The sequence below is a fragment of the Sphaerodactylus townsendi genome, linkage group LG16, assembly GCF_021028975.2.
Source record: "Sphaerodactylus townsendi isolate TG3544 linkage group LG16, MPM_Stown_v2.3, whole genome shotgun sequence".
Lineage (NCBI taxonomy): Eukaryota > Metazoa > Chordata > Lepidosauria > Squamata > Sphaerodactylidae > Sphaerodactylus > Sphaerodactylus townsendi.
This window is the reverse complement of record NC_059440.1, coordinates 28,482,431-28,495,558: the sequence shown is the minus strand read 5'-3', so window position 1 is coordinate 28,495,558 and position 13,128 is coordinate 28,482,431. Positions and strand designations below refer to the sequence as shown.

The window sequence follows — 13,128 nt, the reverse complement described above, 5'->3', positions numbered from 1 at the left end:
GCTTACTAAAGCAGTGCCCTCCCTGCCCCAATTGCACCCTGCTTGGGGGCGAGGTGGATGGGAGGGGGTGGACAGAGCCAACAGTATAAAACTAGGCCAGTTTGCTGCTGGCCTCAATGAGGCTTGGGGCCAGCCCACTGACCGGCATTTAACTGCACCAGCATGAACAGGGCTGGGGTGTAGTTGCAGGGTGATTGGGGTTGGCATTGTGCCCCTCAGGAAGTGGCGCCCAGGGCCCCCTCATACCCTCCTCACTATGCCAGTGTTCCTGTCTCACACAGTGGCCAATCAGTTCCTCTGGAGGGTGAACAACAGAGCACAGAGACCGAAGCCTTCCCCTCATCTTGCCTCGTGGCACTGGTGTTCAGAGGTTTGCTGCCCTTGAACATTGAGGTCCCCTTTAGTCACCATGGCTAGCTCTTTCATGTATCCGTCTAATCCAGCGATTCCCAATGAGGGTTCCGTGGTACCCTGGGGTGCCGTGAGCATGTCCCAGGGGTGCCGCGGCAATGCTACCGGCCCCCCTCACTTTTGCGGTGTCTCCTGCCAGCACCAGCAAGGATATGGAGCTGGCCCAGGGGGCAGGGCCTGCCGCAAGGTCAGCAGCCACTTCATACACACCCAACCCCCCTGCTTCCCTTCACCCTGGGAAGGGAAGGTGGGGGGTGGCAAGCAGGGGCAATGGGAGGGGAAGGTGGGGGGAGGATGTCAGGGGTACCGTGAGATATGAAGAGTGAGGTCAAGGGTACCGTGACGTCAAAAGGTTGGGAAACACTGGTCTAATCCCATTTTAACTGGTTGGATTTGTGTTTTCACTGCAGTGGGTTGTTTTATGCTCTGTCACTGAGTCACAGCTCTTCTGCCGTGCTATGGGGGGACTTGTGGGTGGGTGGGTGGCCATTTCTCTTCGCCTGACCCAGCTGTTTCTTCTCTCGCCTCCAATTGCAAAATGGCTCAGAGGCATGAGAGGTGTACCTCCCTTCGCTTCCTAGCCCGCCCTGCTTCCTAAATAATGAAAACATCCCTTCCTTTCCCCTCTGCCAATGCACTGAAATCCGTAGCTGTTGCTCCCATTGCAATCTCATTAATAGATTTATTTATTTGGAAATCATTATCGGGGCAGACAGGCTTAACGAAGAAAGGTCTCCCAGGGGCTACTTGTTAGAAGCTGTTGGGCTGCTACATCAAGAGATTTCCCCCCTCAGTGGAACACGGAAGCTGTTTGACGCCGGTGTCAGAGATCACTGAGAAGATGGCATTTTTGAAGAAATGGGAGATGGGGAAGGAAAAAGGAAAGATCGGTGAACACGCTGAAATGTACTGCAAAGCTTCTTTTTTTATCAAAGACGCCTAGTTTTAAAAACTGAGGGAGGCGGGGAACGTGGGTAATGTTCTCAGGCAACCGAAGCAAGCCTTGCCTTTGAAAAGGGATGGCAAAGGGGAAGGCTGCTTTCTGGTGTGTACGCCGGTTTAAAAATTGCAGGCGCTTTGCTGAGTTTTGATCCTGACACGAGCCAGAGGGGGGAAACTGGTTTTGCTGCGTGGTTCCGTGCTTTAGCAAGAGGGTGAAGCGAGTCTGTGGAACTCAAAGGGCACTTGTAGGACTGGTTATGCTCTCTGCTTGAAAATGGAAATGAAATCCTATGCCCTGGCTCAGTGATGGCGAACCTTTTCGAGACTGAGTGCCCAAATTGCAACCCAAAACCCACTTATTTATTGCAGAGTGCCAACATGGCAATTTAACCTGAATACTGAGGTTTTTGTTTAGAAAAACCAGTTGGCTCTGAGGCAGGCGTTACTCAGGAGTAAGCTTAGATAAGCAACCGTGCAACGCTTCAAATGAGTGAATCACAATCCTAGGAGGGTTTACTCAGAAGCAAGCCCCATTGCCAGCATCCGAACTTACTCCCAGGTAAAGGATCATGCTCAAGCCAGGCTAGATATGTGTGTGTGTGTGTGTGTGTGGGTGGGTGGGTGGGTGATTTTCCACCCCCTCCCACATGATGAACTTTGTGCGTGAGTGCCCACAGAGAGGGCTCTGAGTGCCACCTCTGGCACCTGTGCCATAGGTTCGCCACCACTGCCCTAGTTGTCCAGTTTCTGCAACAAAAAAAACCCAGATTCTGCAATCTGTGTACAGTATGCAAAAGGAGCAGATTTTAACCTGATTTCCCTTAATTCTGATTTTGCAGGTGGTGAAAGAGAGACCAAAAAAAATCTTAGCGGAGGGACTTTAGCTTTACTTTTAACCACTCTGAAAGTTGCTCAGGCCCTTCTGAGAGTCTGGCAGGTATTAGGCTGACACTTTCAAATGTGCCTTAAAAGCCATATGGACTAGGAACTTGGCTTTTGAAAAGGGAAGGCCAAAAAAACTGGTGTGGGTTTTTTTTTTTGCAGGCCTAAAGGTTAGAAAAATGTTTTTTATGAACAGCTGGCTTGTCAAGAATGTGGATTTTGCATGGAATTCCATACTCTGAACTTTTCTTGCAGGAGCCAGGCCATAACTACAGGTATCAAACTCGCAGCCCTCCAGATGTTATGGACCACAGTTCCCATCATGGGAACTGTAGTCCATAACAACTGGAGGGCTGCGAGTTTGACACCTTAGCAAGAACAGTTCTGATTTCATGGTATTTGTTCTGTGTAGATAACCATACTGTGTTTTACTTTAGGAATGACTTCAAAAAACATTAGTGGAAGTTAGAGTGTTGTGGGTTTTCTGGATTGTGTGGCTGTGTTCCAGTAGCATTTTATCCTGACGTTTCGCCTGTTCCAGTAGCATCTTCTTCTGACATTTCATCTGGATCCTCTGAAGATGCCAGCCACAGATGCAAGCAAAACATCAGGAGAAAATGCTACTGGAACATGGTCATACAACCCGGAAAACCCACAAAACTCTAGTGCAAGTCTTCAACAATATTAGTGGTCTGATCTGGTCTCTCTGGTCTGATCCAGCTGGCTTGTTCTTATGTTCTTATGTTGTTAAAATAGCCATTTTTAACATTTCTGTTCTGTTTTCTAGATTTCCAGGAAATAAATCCTTTCGATTATGTGTTTGAATGGATTTTGAGACACTATCACCCATGTCTAGACTCAGAGTCTCTTTCCCCTACAAGCAAAACTGTGTAGAAAGGCTGCCTGCCACCAAACAATTTTGCAATTAATTAATTTTACACAGTGGCAGTGTGTTCAGCCACCCCCTGCGCTCCTTCCCAGCCCAAAGGCCTCCTCCAACTCACCAGTAGACTCGCTGCCTCAGCAGATCTGTGTATTTCATGTAGGCAAAGATTGACTTGAAACAGCAAGCTAAGCCAAGACCTCATGTCAGCAAAAGGGGGTTCAACACTATTTCTTCTCAAGCACCCAGAGAGAGGGAGAGAGAGAGAGAGAGAGAGAGAGAGAGAGAGAGAGAGAGAGAGAGAGAGAGAGAGAGAGAGTTTCAATAACAGCTAGCTAGTAAAAGTGTTCAAGTCTAGAATGAGTCTCCTTAGCCTTGCTTTTGAAAATGGTATGCAAAAGCGTATCTAGGGGAAATGTAGCCGGGCGCAAAATCTGAGTTTTCTGTCCTCCCCCCTCCATGGGCGGCCACTCTCCCCCACCCTGACCAAACAACATTTTTTTGCACCAGGTCTTGAACTCAATGTATGGACTCGGGGGGGGGGAGGGGGGGGTGATTTTCCGCCCCCCATGTGACTAAAAAGGAGCAGCAGTGGTGTAGGAGGTTAAGAGCTCATGTATCTAATCTGGAGGAACCGGGTTTGATTCCCAGCTCTGCCGCCTGAGCTGTGGAGGCTTATTTGGGGAATTCAGATTAGCCTGTGCACTCCAACACACGCCAGCTGGGTGACCTTGGGCTCGTCACAGCTTCTCGGAGCTCTCTCAGCCCCACCCACCTCACAGGGTGTTTGTTGTGAGGGGGGAAGGGCAAGGAGATTGTAAGCCCCTTTGAGTCTCCTGCAAGAGAGAAAGGGGGGATATAAATCCAAACTCTTCTTCTTCTTCTTAAATGGCCATGAGATGGGAGCTATTCCACCAGGCTTTTACATTTGGCCAGCAGGGTTGAATTGAAAATATCACTGGCTCATTCCGCACACGCAGAATAATGCACTTTCAAACTGCTTTCAGTGCTCTTTGAAGCTGTGCAGAATAGCAAAATCCACTTGCAAACAGTTGTGAAAGTGGTTTGAAAACACATTAATTTGCGTGTGCGGAAGGGGCCAGAGTCTATTGGCCTCCTGTGGGTACATAAGAGAGGGGAGGGGGAAGTCGCCATCTATTGTTTATTTATGGCTTTATGATTATTTATGCTTTTATGCTGTTTTTATGCTGTTGTTTTTCGCCACCTTGAGCCCTGCAAGGGAGGGTGGGATACAAATAAAAAAATAAAATTTAAAAAAAATTAAAAACTACCATGTTGGCTCTCATAGCTGATGATATTCCTCCAGAAAATCCCCTGTAAAAGACATCCAAGTGAGTTTCTCTTTATCTTCTGGTAGAAAGTTTCACAAGTCATGTGTGTGTAAATAAGTGCTCCCCCCCCCCTTCACTTGCTGACGATCCCTGACCCCTCTGTGATGCGGCTGGTCTCTACCCGGGCCAGGGCTTTTACAGCCCTGGCCCCTGCCTGGTGGAACACACTTCCATCAGCGGTGCGGGCCCTGCGGGATCTTAGTGATTTCCGCAGGGCCTGTAAGACCGAATTGTTCCACTGGGCTTTTGGGGAGGCCAGCCGCAGATTGGATGTCCCTGTGTTGCTTGCTGTACCATCATTGGCACTACCGGTGTGACATCTTTCGGTATTGTCTGTCCCCTCCCGGCCTTGGGACCGGGAGCCGTCATTAGTATTATTAATATTGTCTTTACTAGGGCTCATTCCGCACATGCAGAATAATGCACTTTCAAACTGCTTTCAGTGCTCTTTGAAGCTGTGCGGAATGGCAAAATCCACTTGCAAACAGTTGTGAAAGTGGTTTGAAAACGCATTATTTTGCGTGTGCGGAAGGGGCCTAGGTTTTAGAATGCTGCTTATTCTGAGTTATGTATTTTAACTATTTATCACTTATTTATTGTGCACATTGTTTTAGTTGTGGTTTTGTGGTATACCGCCCAGAGCCCTTCGGGGGTGGGCGGTTTATCAAATTCAATAAATAATAATACATGCTGGATGCTCCAAATTTCTAGTATTAATTATGGAAAAGGCAAGAAAAACATTCTCTTGTTCCACTAACACACAGCACATAATTTTACAGGCCTCTGTAGTGTGTCTTCCTTGCCTCTAGAGATACCTTCTTCTTTTTTTAAGATTAAAAGCCTGGCTCCGAGTTCTGATGAAAGAAATATTTTTAAAGTGCAATTTTAACGCTTTGTCTAGATCCCCCTCCCCTTTCCTTCCATGCTCACTGTGCTGATTGAAGTTATTCTTATTCATCTCGATTTTACCTCTAAGCAATGGTAGAACACCATTAAAATGGATAATTACAGTCCGATAAACATTTGCCAGATGTTTAAAATATTTTTAGCTGGGTTGGTGGCTGTCAAGAGCCGGCCCCTGGGCATGGAGGACTCTGCCTGAAGACACCGGGCAGTTAGGGCTGGCTCCTCGCAAGGAAATGCAGGCAGCAGAGCCAGTTCAAAGCCCTTCCTTGCAAGCTCAGGCAGAGTCTGATGCTGGGCAGCTGGGAGAGCCTTCAGGAATCTCAGAAGAGAGAAAAGAGCCAGCTGCTCAAAGGAGGCAAAGACAGAGGTGGCAGTTGAAAAGCAGTGGCAGGCCTGTGATCAGTCGTTAAATGTTCATAGGTGGTATGGTCTCTCCAGGAATTAGGAGCCTGAATCCCACTAAGGCAGTGGTGGCGAACCTATGGCACGCGTGCCAGAGGTGGCACTCAGAGCCCTCTCTGTGGGTGCGTGCGCACAGAGTTCATCATGTGGGGGAGAAGAAAATTGCCCCCCCCCCCCACACACACTTCCAGGCTGGTCTTGCTTCTGAGTAAACCCTCCTAGGGTCATGATTCACCCGTTCGAAGCATTGCACGGTTGCTTCACCAAGCTTACTCCCGAGTAATGCGCACCTCGGTGCGAACCTTTTTTTTCTAAACTAAAACCTCAGTATTCAGGTTAAATTGCCATGTTGGCACTTTGCGATAAATAAGTGGATTTTGGGATGCAATTTGGGCACTCCGTCTCGAAAAGGTTCGCCATCATTGCACTAAGGAGAAGGTTGAATGCAAGGCAAAGATTACAAAGGGTGTGAAGTGTTGGCTGTTGTGGGTTTCCTGGGCTGTGTGGCTGTGGTCTGGTCGTCTTTGCTCCCAATGTTTCGCCTGCATCTGTGGCTAGCATCTTCAGAGGCATGTCACGATGTGATGCGTTTTGCTCTCTGTGCCATGGAGTGAAACATGTCTCATCGTGACACGCCTCTAATGATGTCAGCCATAGATGCGGGTGAAACGTCAGGAACAAAAACTAACAGGCCGCCACCACACCACCTGGGAAATCCATAACAGCCATTTCATTCCGGTCGTGAAAGCCTTCTACAACACATCTGTAATGTGCGTTTGTAACCAAATTGAAGAGTGGGTGCATTATCTGTGCAGTCGTAACAAAACTGAAGAGTGGGTGAATTACCCTATTCAGTGCACTGTATATATCAATGCCCAAATGCATTACTGGATCTCACAGGGCTCCAGAGAATGTGCTTTCTCCTGCCTGATAAAGATTTTTTTTGGTAATTTATAGAAGAGAGTTTCTGGGTACATCCGCTGAGAAACTGAGTTGCTGGAAGATGTTACTGTTCTTCATAATTGTTTTGAAATGTTAATGAATTCTTGGGCATTGTTCTGAAACTGCTGCCTTTTTCTTCTTTTAAGGATTTTTACAATGATCTATGACTAATATGCATAAATGGGCTGAAATATATAAATAGGCTAATGATTTCTCTTGACTTGACAGCTCAAGTGTCCGTGCATAATCAGCCGCGAGAGATAGATTTGCCCGGGGAACAAGGTGGCAGGGAGTTAAGGGGTGACTTTTATTTAAACACATCTTTATCTCAGTCTGCTAGGATGAACAGAGTCCTCCCTTCCTCCTTTTTACCCTCACAACAACCTTGTGAGGTTGGTTAGGCGGGGAGACAATGACTGGCCCAGGTTCACCTACTGACCTTCATGATTTGAGCTTGGGTCTCTGCCCTCCTGGTGATTCACACTATGTTGTTGTCCATCAATGGGATGGGCTTGCCCCAAAGGAGAATTTCACAGTCTGTAAATTTCACTCATCTGGTGAGTGAAATTGACCTGGTGAGTGAAATTGACCTGGTGAGTGAAATTGACCAGTATCCCAGCAGACTGAGAGGATCGTTGTCAATTTCAGCTGGCTAGTGCATCCTGCAAAGTTCCCAAAGCAAAGAAAAGCCAAAGGGGCCACCCTCCATTTTTGCTTTTCAACCACTGTGTTTCATCTCCATCCTTTGCAGGCTGGACATCACAATGGAGGTCCAGGAAGGTGGGAGAGGGCTAGAGAGGCTGATCATCTCAGATGCTATCCAATAAGCACCTGCAATACTCAAGAGGCTGCCAGAGAACCCTTCTTCGCACCAAACAAAAGCAGCCAATAGACTGGGCTGGCAGCCCAGTGGAGAGCAAGTGGGAGACAAAATTTAAGCTGCGGTAAATCTCTTTGTGCCGCCTCTTTGACGTTCTAGTTTCGACAGGGTGGCCATGTTGGTCTGCAGTAGAAAAACTAGATTCGAACGCAGGAGCACCTAAGACATTTCCAGAGTATGTAGAGTCAAAGATCCCATCATCAAAAAATGCAAGCTTTGACTCTAGCTTATTCCCCCAAAATATTGTTGATCTCTAAGGCGCTCCTCTATTTGAATGTTGCTCTTTTTTGATGGGCTAGTTTTTTATTCCAACATGGAAACAGTGTTTTTAGGGGGAGAACCTTCCAAGAATTGACTCTTCTCCTTGCAATCTGAAGCACTACGATCCAGAATTGCCCTCTTTTGTTCCACAGAATGAAGGCCAGATCCAGCAACGTATAACAGGAGAAGTTTTGTTGTTTCTTTGTGGCACAGACAGCAACATAGGCAGCAATGATGGCCGAAACATTACCTGCTAGGTTTCTTCCAGCAGGATTTTTTAAAGCACAGGAGAGGGCTTGTTTTATTCCAAAGGTGGTGACGCTAATCAAGACATTTTTTCCTTATGTTGTAGCCACTTCTCAGCTTATTAGGTGAGCCACTTCTCAGCTTATTAGGTGGTTCAATACCCATTAATATGGCCATTAAAATAGCTGTACAATATTGGTTGATGGTGTCAAAAAAGTAGGTGCTGTAGAAGACATATAAACATAGCGTTTTATTTTATTTATGTTATCACTCATCATCCCGCCCAATAAAATTGCCCTCTCTTGAAGAAACAAGTGGTTAAAAATAATCTTTCTGTGGATCATCTATTCCTTGTTCTTCGCTTGATTATTGACTCTGTTTACTCATCCAAGCTGTTCAATAATTCAACCGCTTGCCCTCAAATTGCAAACAAGGCTCGTTTGGGGTCCCGCAGGTGAAATATCCGCCTACAATAAACGTCTCCCGGGGACAGGCTGATTTAGAGATGATAGAGTGTTTTATCCTTCCCCAGGTACCACTTAAGGTTTCCTACTAGATTTGCAATAATTGTCAGGGACAGCTGGACAAAAAGAAGAATAAAAGAACGGAATCGAAGGATAGGGTAAGGTCAGGCCGTGCTCGGAAGCAAGAAGAGACCAAGAATATTAGTCAAACTATCGTTTGGAGCAGAATACTCGGAAATCTTGAGATTTCAATTCAGCTGATGTGCTATTTCAAGCCACAGCTTTCTTATGAAATGTCCCATGAGAAGAAGATACCACTGTTGTGGTCCTTAATGTGGGATATATGACCAGGTCAGTTCCTAAACTGAGCAACAGTGGCGTAGTGGTTGAGAGCAGGTGTACTCTAATCTGGAGGAACTGGGTTTGATTCCCCTCTCTGCCGCTTGAGCTGTAGAGGCTTTTCTGGGGAATTCAGATTAGCTTGTGCACTCCAACACATACCAGCTGGGTGACCTTGGGCTAGTCACAGTTCTTTGGAGCTCTCTCAGCCCCACCTACCTCACAGAGTGTTTGTTGTGAGGGGGGAAGGGCAAGGAGATCGTCAGCCCCTTTGAGTTTCCTTGCAGGAGAGAAAGGGGGGATATAAATCCAACTCTTCTTTAAGCAAATGAATAAAGAGACATAAATCTGGCATTAAAAACCAGTGGGAGAACAATTTTTTAATCTTCCAGGTCATTCCATTGCTGATCTAAGAACGGCAGTCTTCAGAGAAGCTTCAAGGGGAGATTACAATGTGCGGTTGCTGAGTTTGCATTCATTCACAAGTTTAGAACAATGGAACCTCCAGGGCTTAAAAAGGAACATAAGATTCTTATCTCACTGTGGGAGATCCCAAGTTGCAGTTGACTTATGGCGACCCCAGCAAGGGGCTTTTGAGGCAGGTGAGAAACAGAGGTGGTTTGCCATTTCCTTCCTCCGCAGAACCTTCCAAGGACCGACCCTAAATTACACCCTCCTCAGGATCCACCAGTAACTCTTTAGGAATTTTCCAGTGTAGAGTTGGCTATTCTAAATCCTGTCTCACTTACGTGGTTTTGCCAATCAGAACCCAACCCTCAGTGCTTTCGGTAGGCTCCGGAAGGTGAAGAGGTAGGAAAAAGGAAGATATGGCTTGGTCCCCCACCCAACCCCCCTTTCAGGATTCAGCCTCCACATTTCACAAATTAAGCAATTATTTAAAAGTACCAGAGTGCACCGGGCAGAGTTCTCCCGGTCATTTGGCAGCTCTGTTTTAGTTGACGTCTCTGCTGTTGTACTTTGTTCTTCAAAGCTGCAATCGCACATGAGGAAAAACTCCCACTAAACTCCATGGGATTGAGGCCTGGTTTAAACATGCCAAAGAATGAGGTGGCAGAAAGGAATGCGCTGCGCCAAGCTACAGGTGAAGGGTTCCGCTTTTAATGTGCCTTCGTTTTTTAAAAAAACACACTCTGTGCAAACAGAGATTCGAGGCAGCACGGCTTTCCTCTCTGAGGGTGCAGCGATGATTTTCTAATTGCGCAGTTCTATTTTTTTCGCATAGTGGAGCATTTCAAAACGTGGTCCTTTGCCTGCAGCTAGAAATAGGAAGTGTCCTTTCTACCACTTCAGTAAATCAGGTCTGATTGCTCAGTAAACAGGGGCACCAGTGGGGCTGAAAGGGTGTCCTTTGCGGATTCAGTAGAGTCGGCAGTGCCTCAATTCCTCTTTCCCTCGTTTGTTTGCATTGGGGGCTAAAAGCTAAGGTGACTCATGTTATTGGCACACCTGGATTCGAATCCAAAAGAGCCTTAAAGACTAACAAGGATTCCAGCTTCCAAGCATTGAAGTGTCTTTTGCCAGATCTAGGAGATCTCAATGTTGACTTGCATCTGGCACATACCCCTGTTTCCCCGAAAATAAGACATCCCCTGAAAATAAGACATAGTAGAGGTTTTGCTGAAGTGCTAAACATAAAGCATCCCCCGAAAGTAAGACGGAGCAAAGTTTTTGTTTGGAAGCATGCCCGACGAACAGAACACAGGAAAAATAAGACATCCCCTGAATCTTTGGGAGCAAAAATTAATATAAGACGCTGTCTTATTTTGGGGGAAACAGGGTAACACTTCAACCCTTGGAAGCTGGAATCCTTGTTAAATCTTTAAGGCCCCTTCCACACACGCAAAATGATGCATTTTCAAACCACTTTCACAACTGTTTGCAAGTGGGTTTTGCTATTCCACACAGCTTCAAAGAGCACTGAAAGCAGTTTGAAAGTGCATTATTCTGCATGTGCGGAATGAGCCTAAGTTGAACATTGAGATCTTCTTCCGGGAGAGGTTAGGAACCCCTGAGAGAGGGCTGGACAGAGTAGGTCTTCCCAGGCTAGCCCATTCGCAACAGATCCAGGCTGGCTTCCTTGGCCACCAGGGCTAACCGGGGCCAACCTTGCTCAGCTTCCAAGATCTGATGAGCTCAGCCTAGCCTGGGCCGTGCAGGTCAGCGCCCCGAGCCATTGATGGTTAGAAATCCAACAGGGGAAGCCTTTTATCCCTGCAACGCTCCAGCAGCTACATTTCTTGGCAGCCTCGAAAAGCCCCAGGGTCTTGCCAGGGGGGGGGGAAAGGAACAAATAAAAGCTGGCAGAGCCTGAAGCCCCTTCCTTCGGGCTGCAAACAAAAGGCAAAGACAGTGGAACGCCAGGAGACCAGCCCGCGAGCCGGAGCCGGCGGCGGCGGCGCCTCGGCAAGGGGGGGGGGGGCTCCCGGCGTCCCAAAGCCCCACCTTTAAAAGTCACATCACGTTTGGAGGCCTGGTTATCCATTAACCTGATGTGAGCCGGTCTTTCCTGCGGGTGGCGTTTCCCCCCCTCTGCCAAGAAGCAAACGCTCCCTCTCTCTTTCGCTCTTCCTTCCTTTCTTTGCTCGCTCGCTCGCTCGCTCTCTCTCTTTCTCCCCCCCCCTCTTTTTTTTGGGCCAGGCCTCCCCTCGGCTTCCCCCCACCCCCTTTTCCTTATCAGCAATTCAGATCGCATGCAAATCCGACCCCCCCGTTCCTTCCCCAGCCTCTCCGCCAGCGCGCCTCTCCCCTGCCAGCTCCTTTCTCACCCGGAGCAAAGCGAGGAGAGGAGGGATTCCGGGCTCTCGCTCTGCCTGCTCGGGGCTCGCGCGGCTTTCTGCCCCCCCGCTCCGGGACTGCGCCTCCCCCCCACTTTTTTTGCAACAAAAGTAACCGGACTCCCCTGCAGGCCCCCCCTATGCAGCCTGGGACCGGCCGGGGGGCGCAGCCGGCCAGCTCCAGGGCTTGAAGCGCCCGGCTGGGGCCAGGGGAGCTTTTGCGACCCCTCTCCCCCCCCCCCCCCGCCGGCCCGGTTGCTCCTTTTGTGCCGCGATGGGGCGGGCGGAGAGACCCCCCCGGCTCGTGGCCTGCCTGCTCTTCTTGCCGCTGATGGGCCCCTGGCTGGGGACGTGCCACGGCGCCTGCCCCGAGAGAGCGCTGGAGCGGCGGGAGGAGGAGGCCAACGTGGTGCTCACGGGCACCGTGGAGGAGATCGTGAACGTGGATCCGGTCCATCAGACCTACTCTTGCAAGGTAATTCCGAGGGGGCGCGAACCCACCCGACCCAACTCGCCCTCCGCTTCCCAGCCTCGTCCTTTGCAAGCTGGCAAACTTTTCCTACTCTCTTTAATAAAGCTGTTTTTTTTAAAACTTATCCCCCCCCCCCCGCACTTGTTGCATTCCGTGATGGCCCCTTCACATCCCCCCCCCCCGTCCTTTTGCAAACTGCTTCGATTTCGAAACCTGCAAGGTTTTTAAAAGAATGAATTGAACCTCTGCTGTACAGCAGGTTATGGTGGAAGAGGAAGGGGGGGGGGGGCGTCGGTGGTCATTCATTGATTGAGACATTCTGTGTGGGTGCAGATGGACAGCTGGACCCTTTCAATGAGAAAGGGTCCCCCCCCCCCTTCTGCTGTCCTCACCTTCTGGGAGAAGCAGATCTGGAAATGGGTTGTAAAATTATGCCCCCCAGCTGTTAGTTAAAGCACAACTTTCTTGATCGAGCTGAACGTTTTGAATTAACCCCACCCCGTATGGGAGTTATTTTCTTGCTGTTGTAGGTACAGTTTTAAATAGTTTTTTTATTAAAAGAAAAAACGAACAAAGCAGAGGGTGAGGGGCCCCGGGGAAGAAGCATGCTTTCAGCACAGCCCATATTTACTCCAGAGTAGTCACACCAGTGAAGGTATGCTGGAATGGATGGTGGGCTATTGCCCCATCTTGAAAGCACAGCTTTAGATGGTAGGAATGTACAGTAGAAAGCAGCGGCTTCCTTTAAAAGGAAGGGATTTAAACATCTGCACTGCTAGGTTCATTTTCCTGGAAGGAAGACTTATTGGGGGTGGTAGGGATTAGAATAATAATAAGAGTAGTCTGGATTTATACCCCACCTTTCTCTCCGGTAAGGAGACTCAAGGTGGCTTACAAGCTCCTTCCCTCTCCCCACAACAGGCACCTTGTGACATAGGTGGGGCTAAGAGA

General features: G+C 48.4%; 1 protein-coding gene across 1 annotated transcript in view; it reads left to right on the top strand.

Annotated features, from left to right (window-relative positions):
* Positions 1-11,536: 11,536 nt before the first annotated feature.
* The window catches only part of AGRN (agrin), a 251,155-nt gene continuing 249,563 nt past the window's right edge, over positions 11,537-13,128 (top strand). The window contains 1 exon segment of the mRNA XM_048518531.1: positions 11,537-12,180. Coding sequence (XP_048374488.1) covers positions 11,980-12,180 — 201 coding nt within the window. The 5' untranslated portion in view covers positions 11,537-11,979.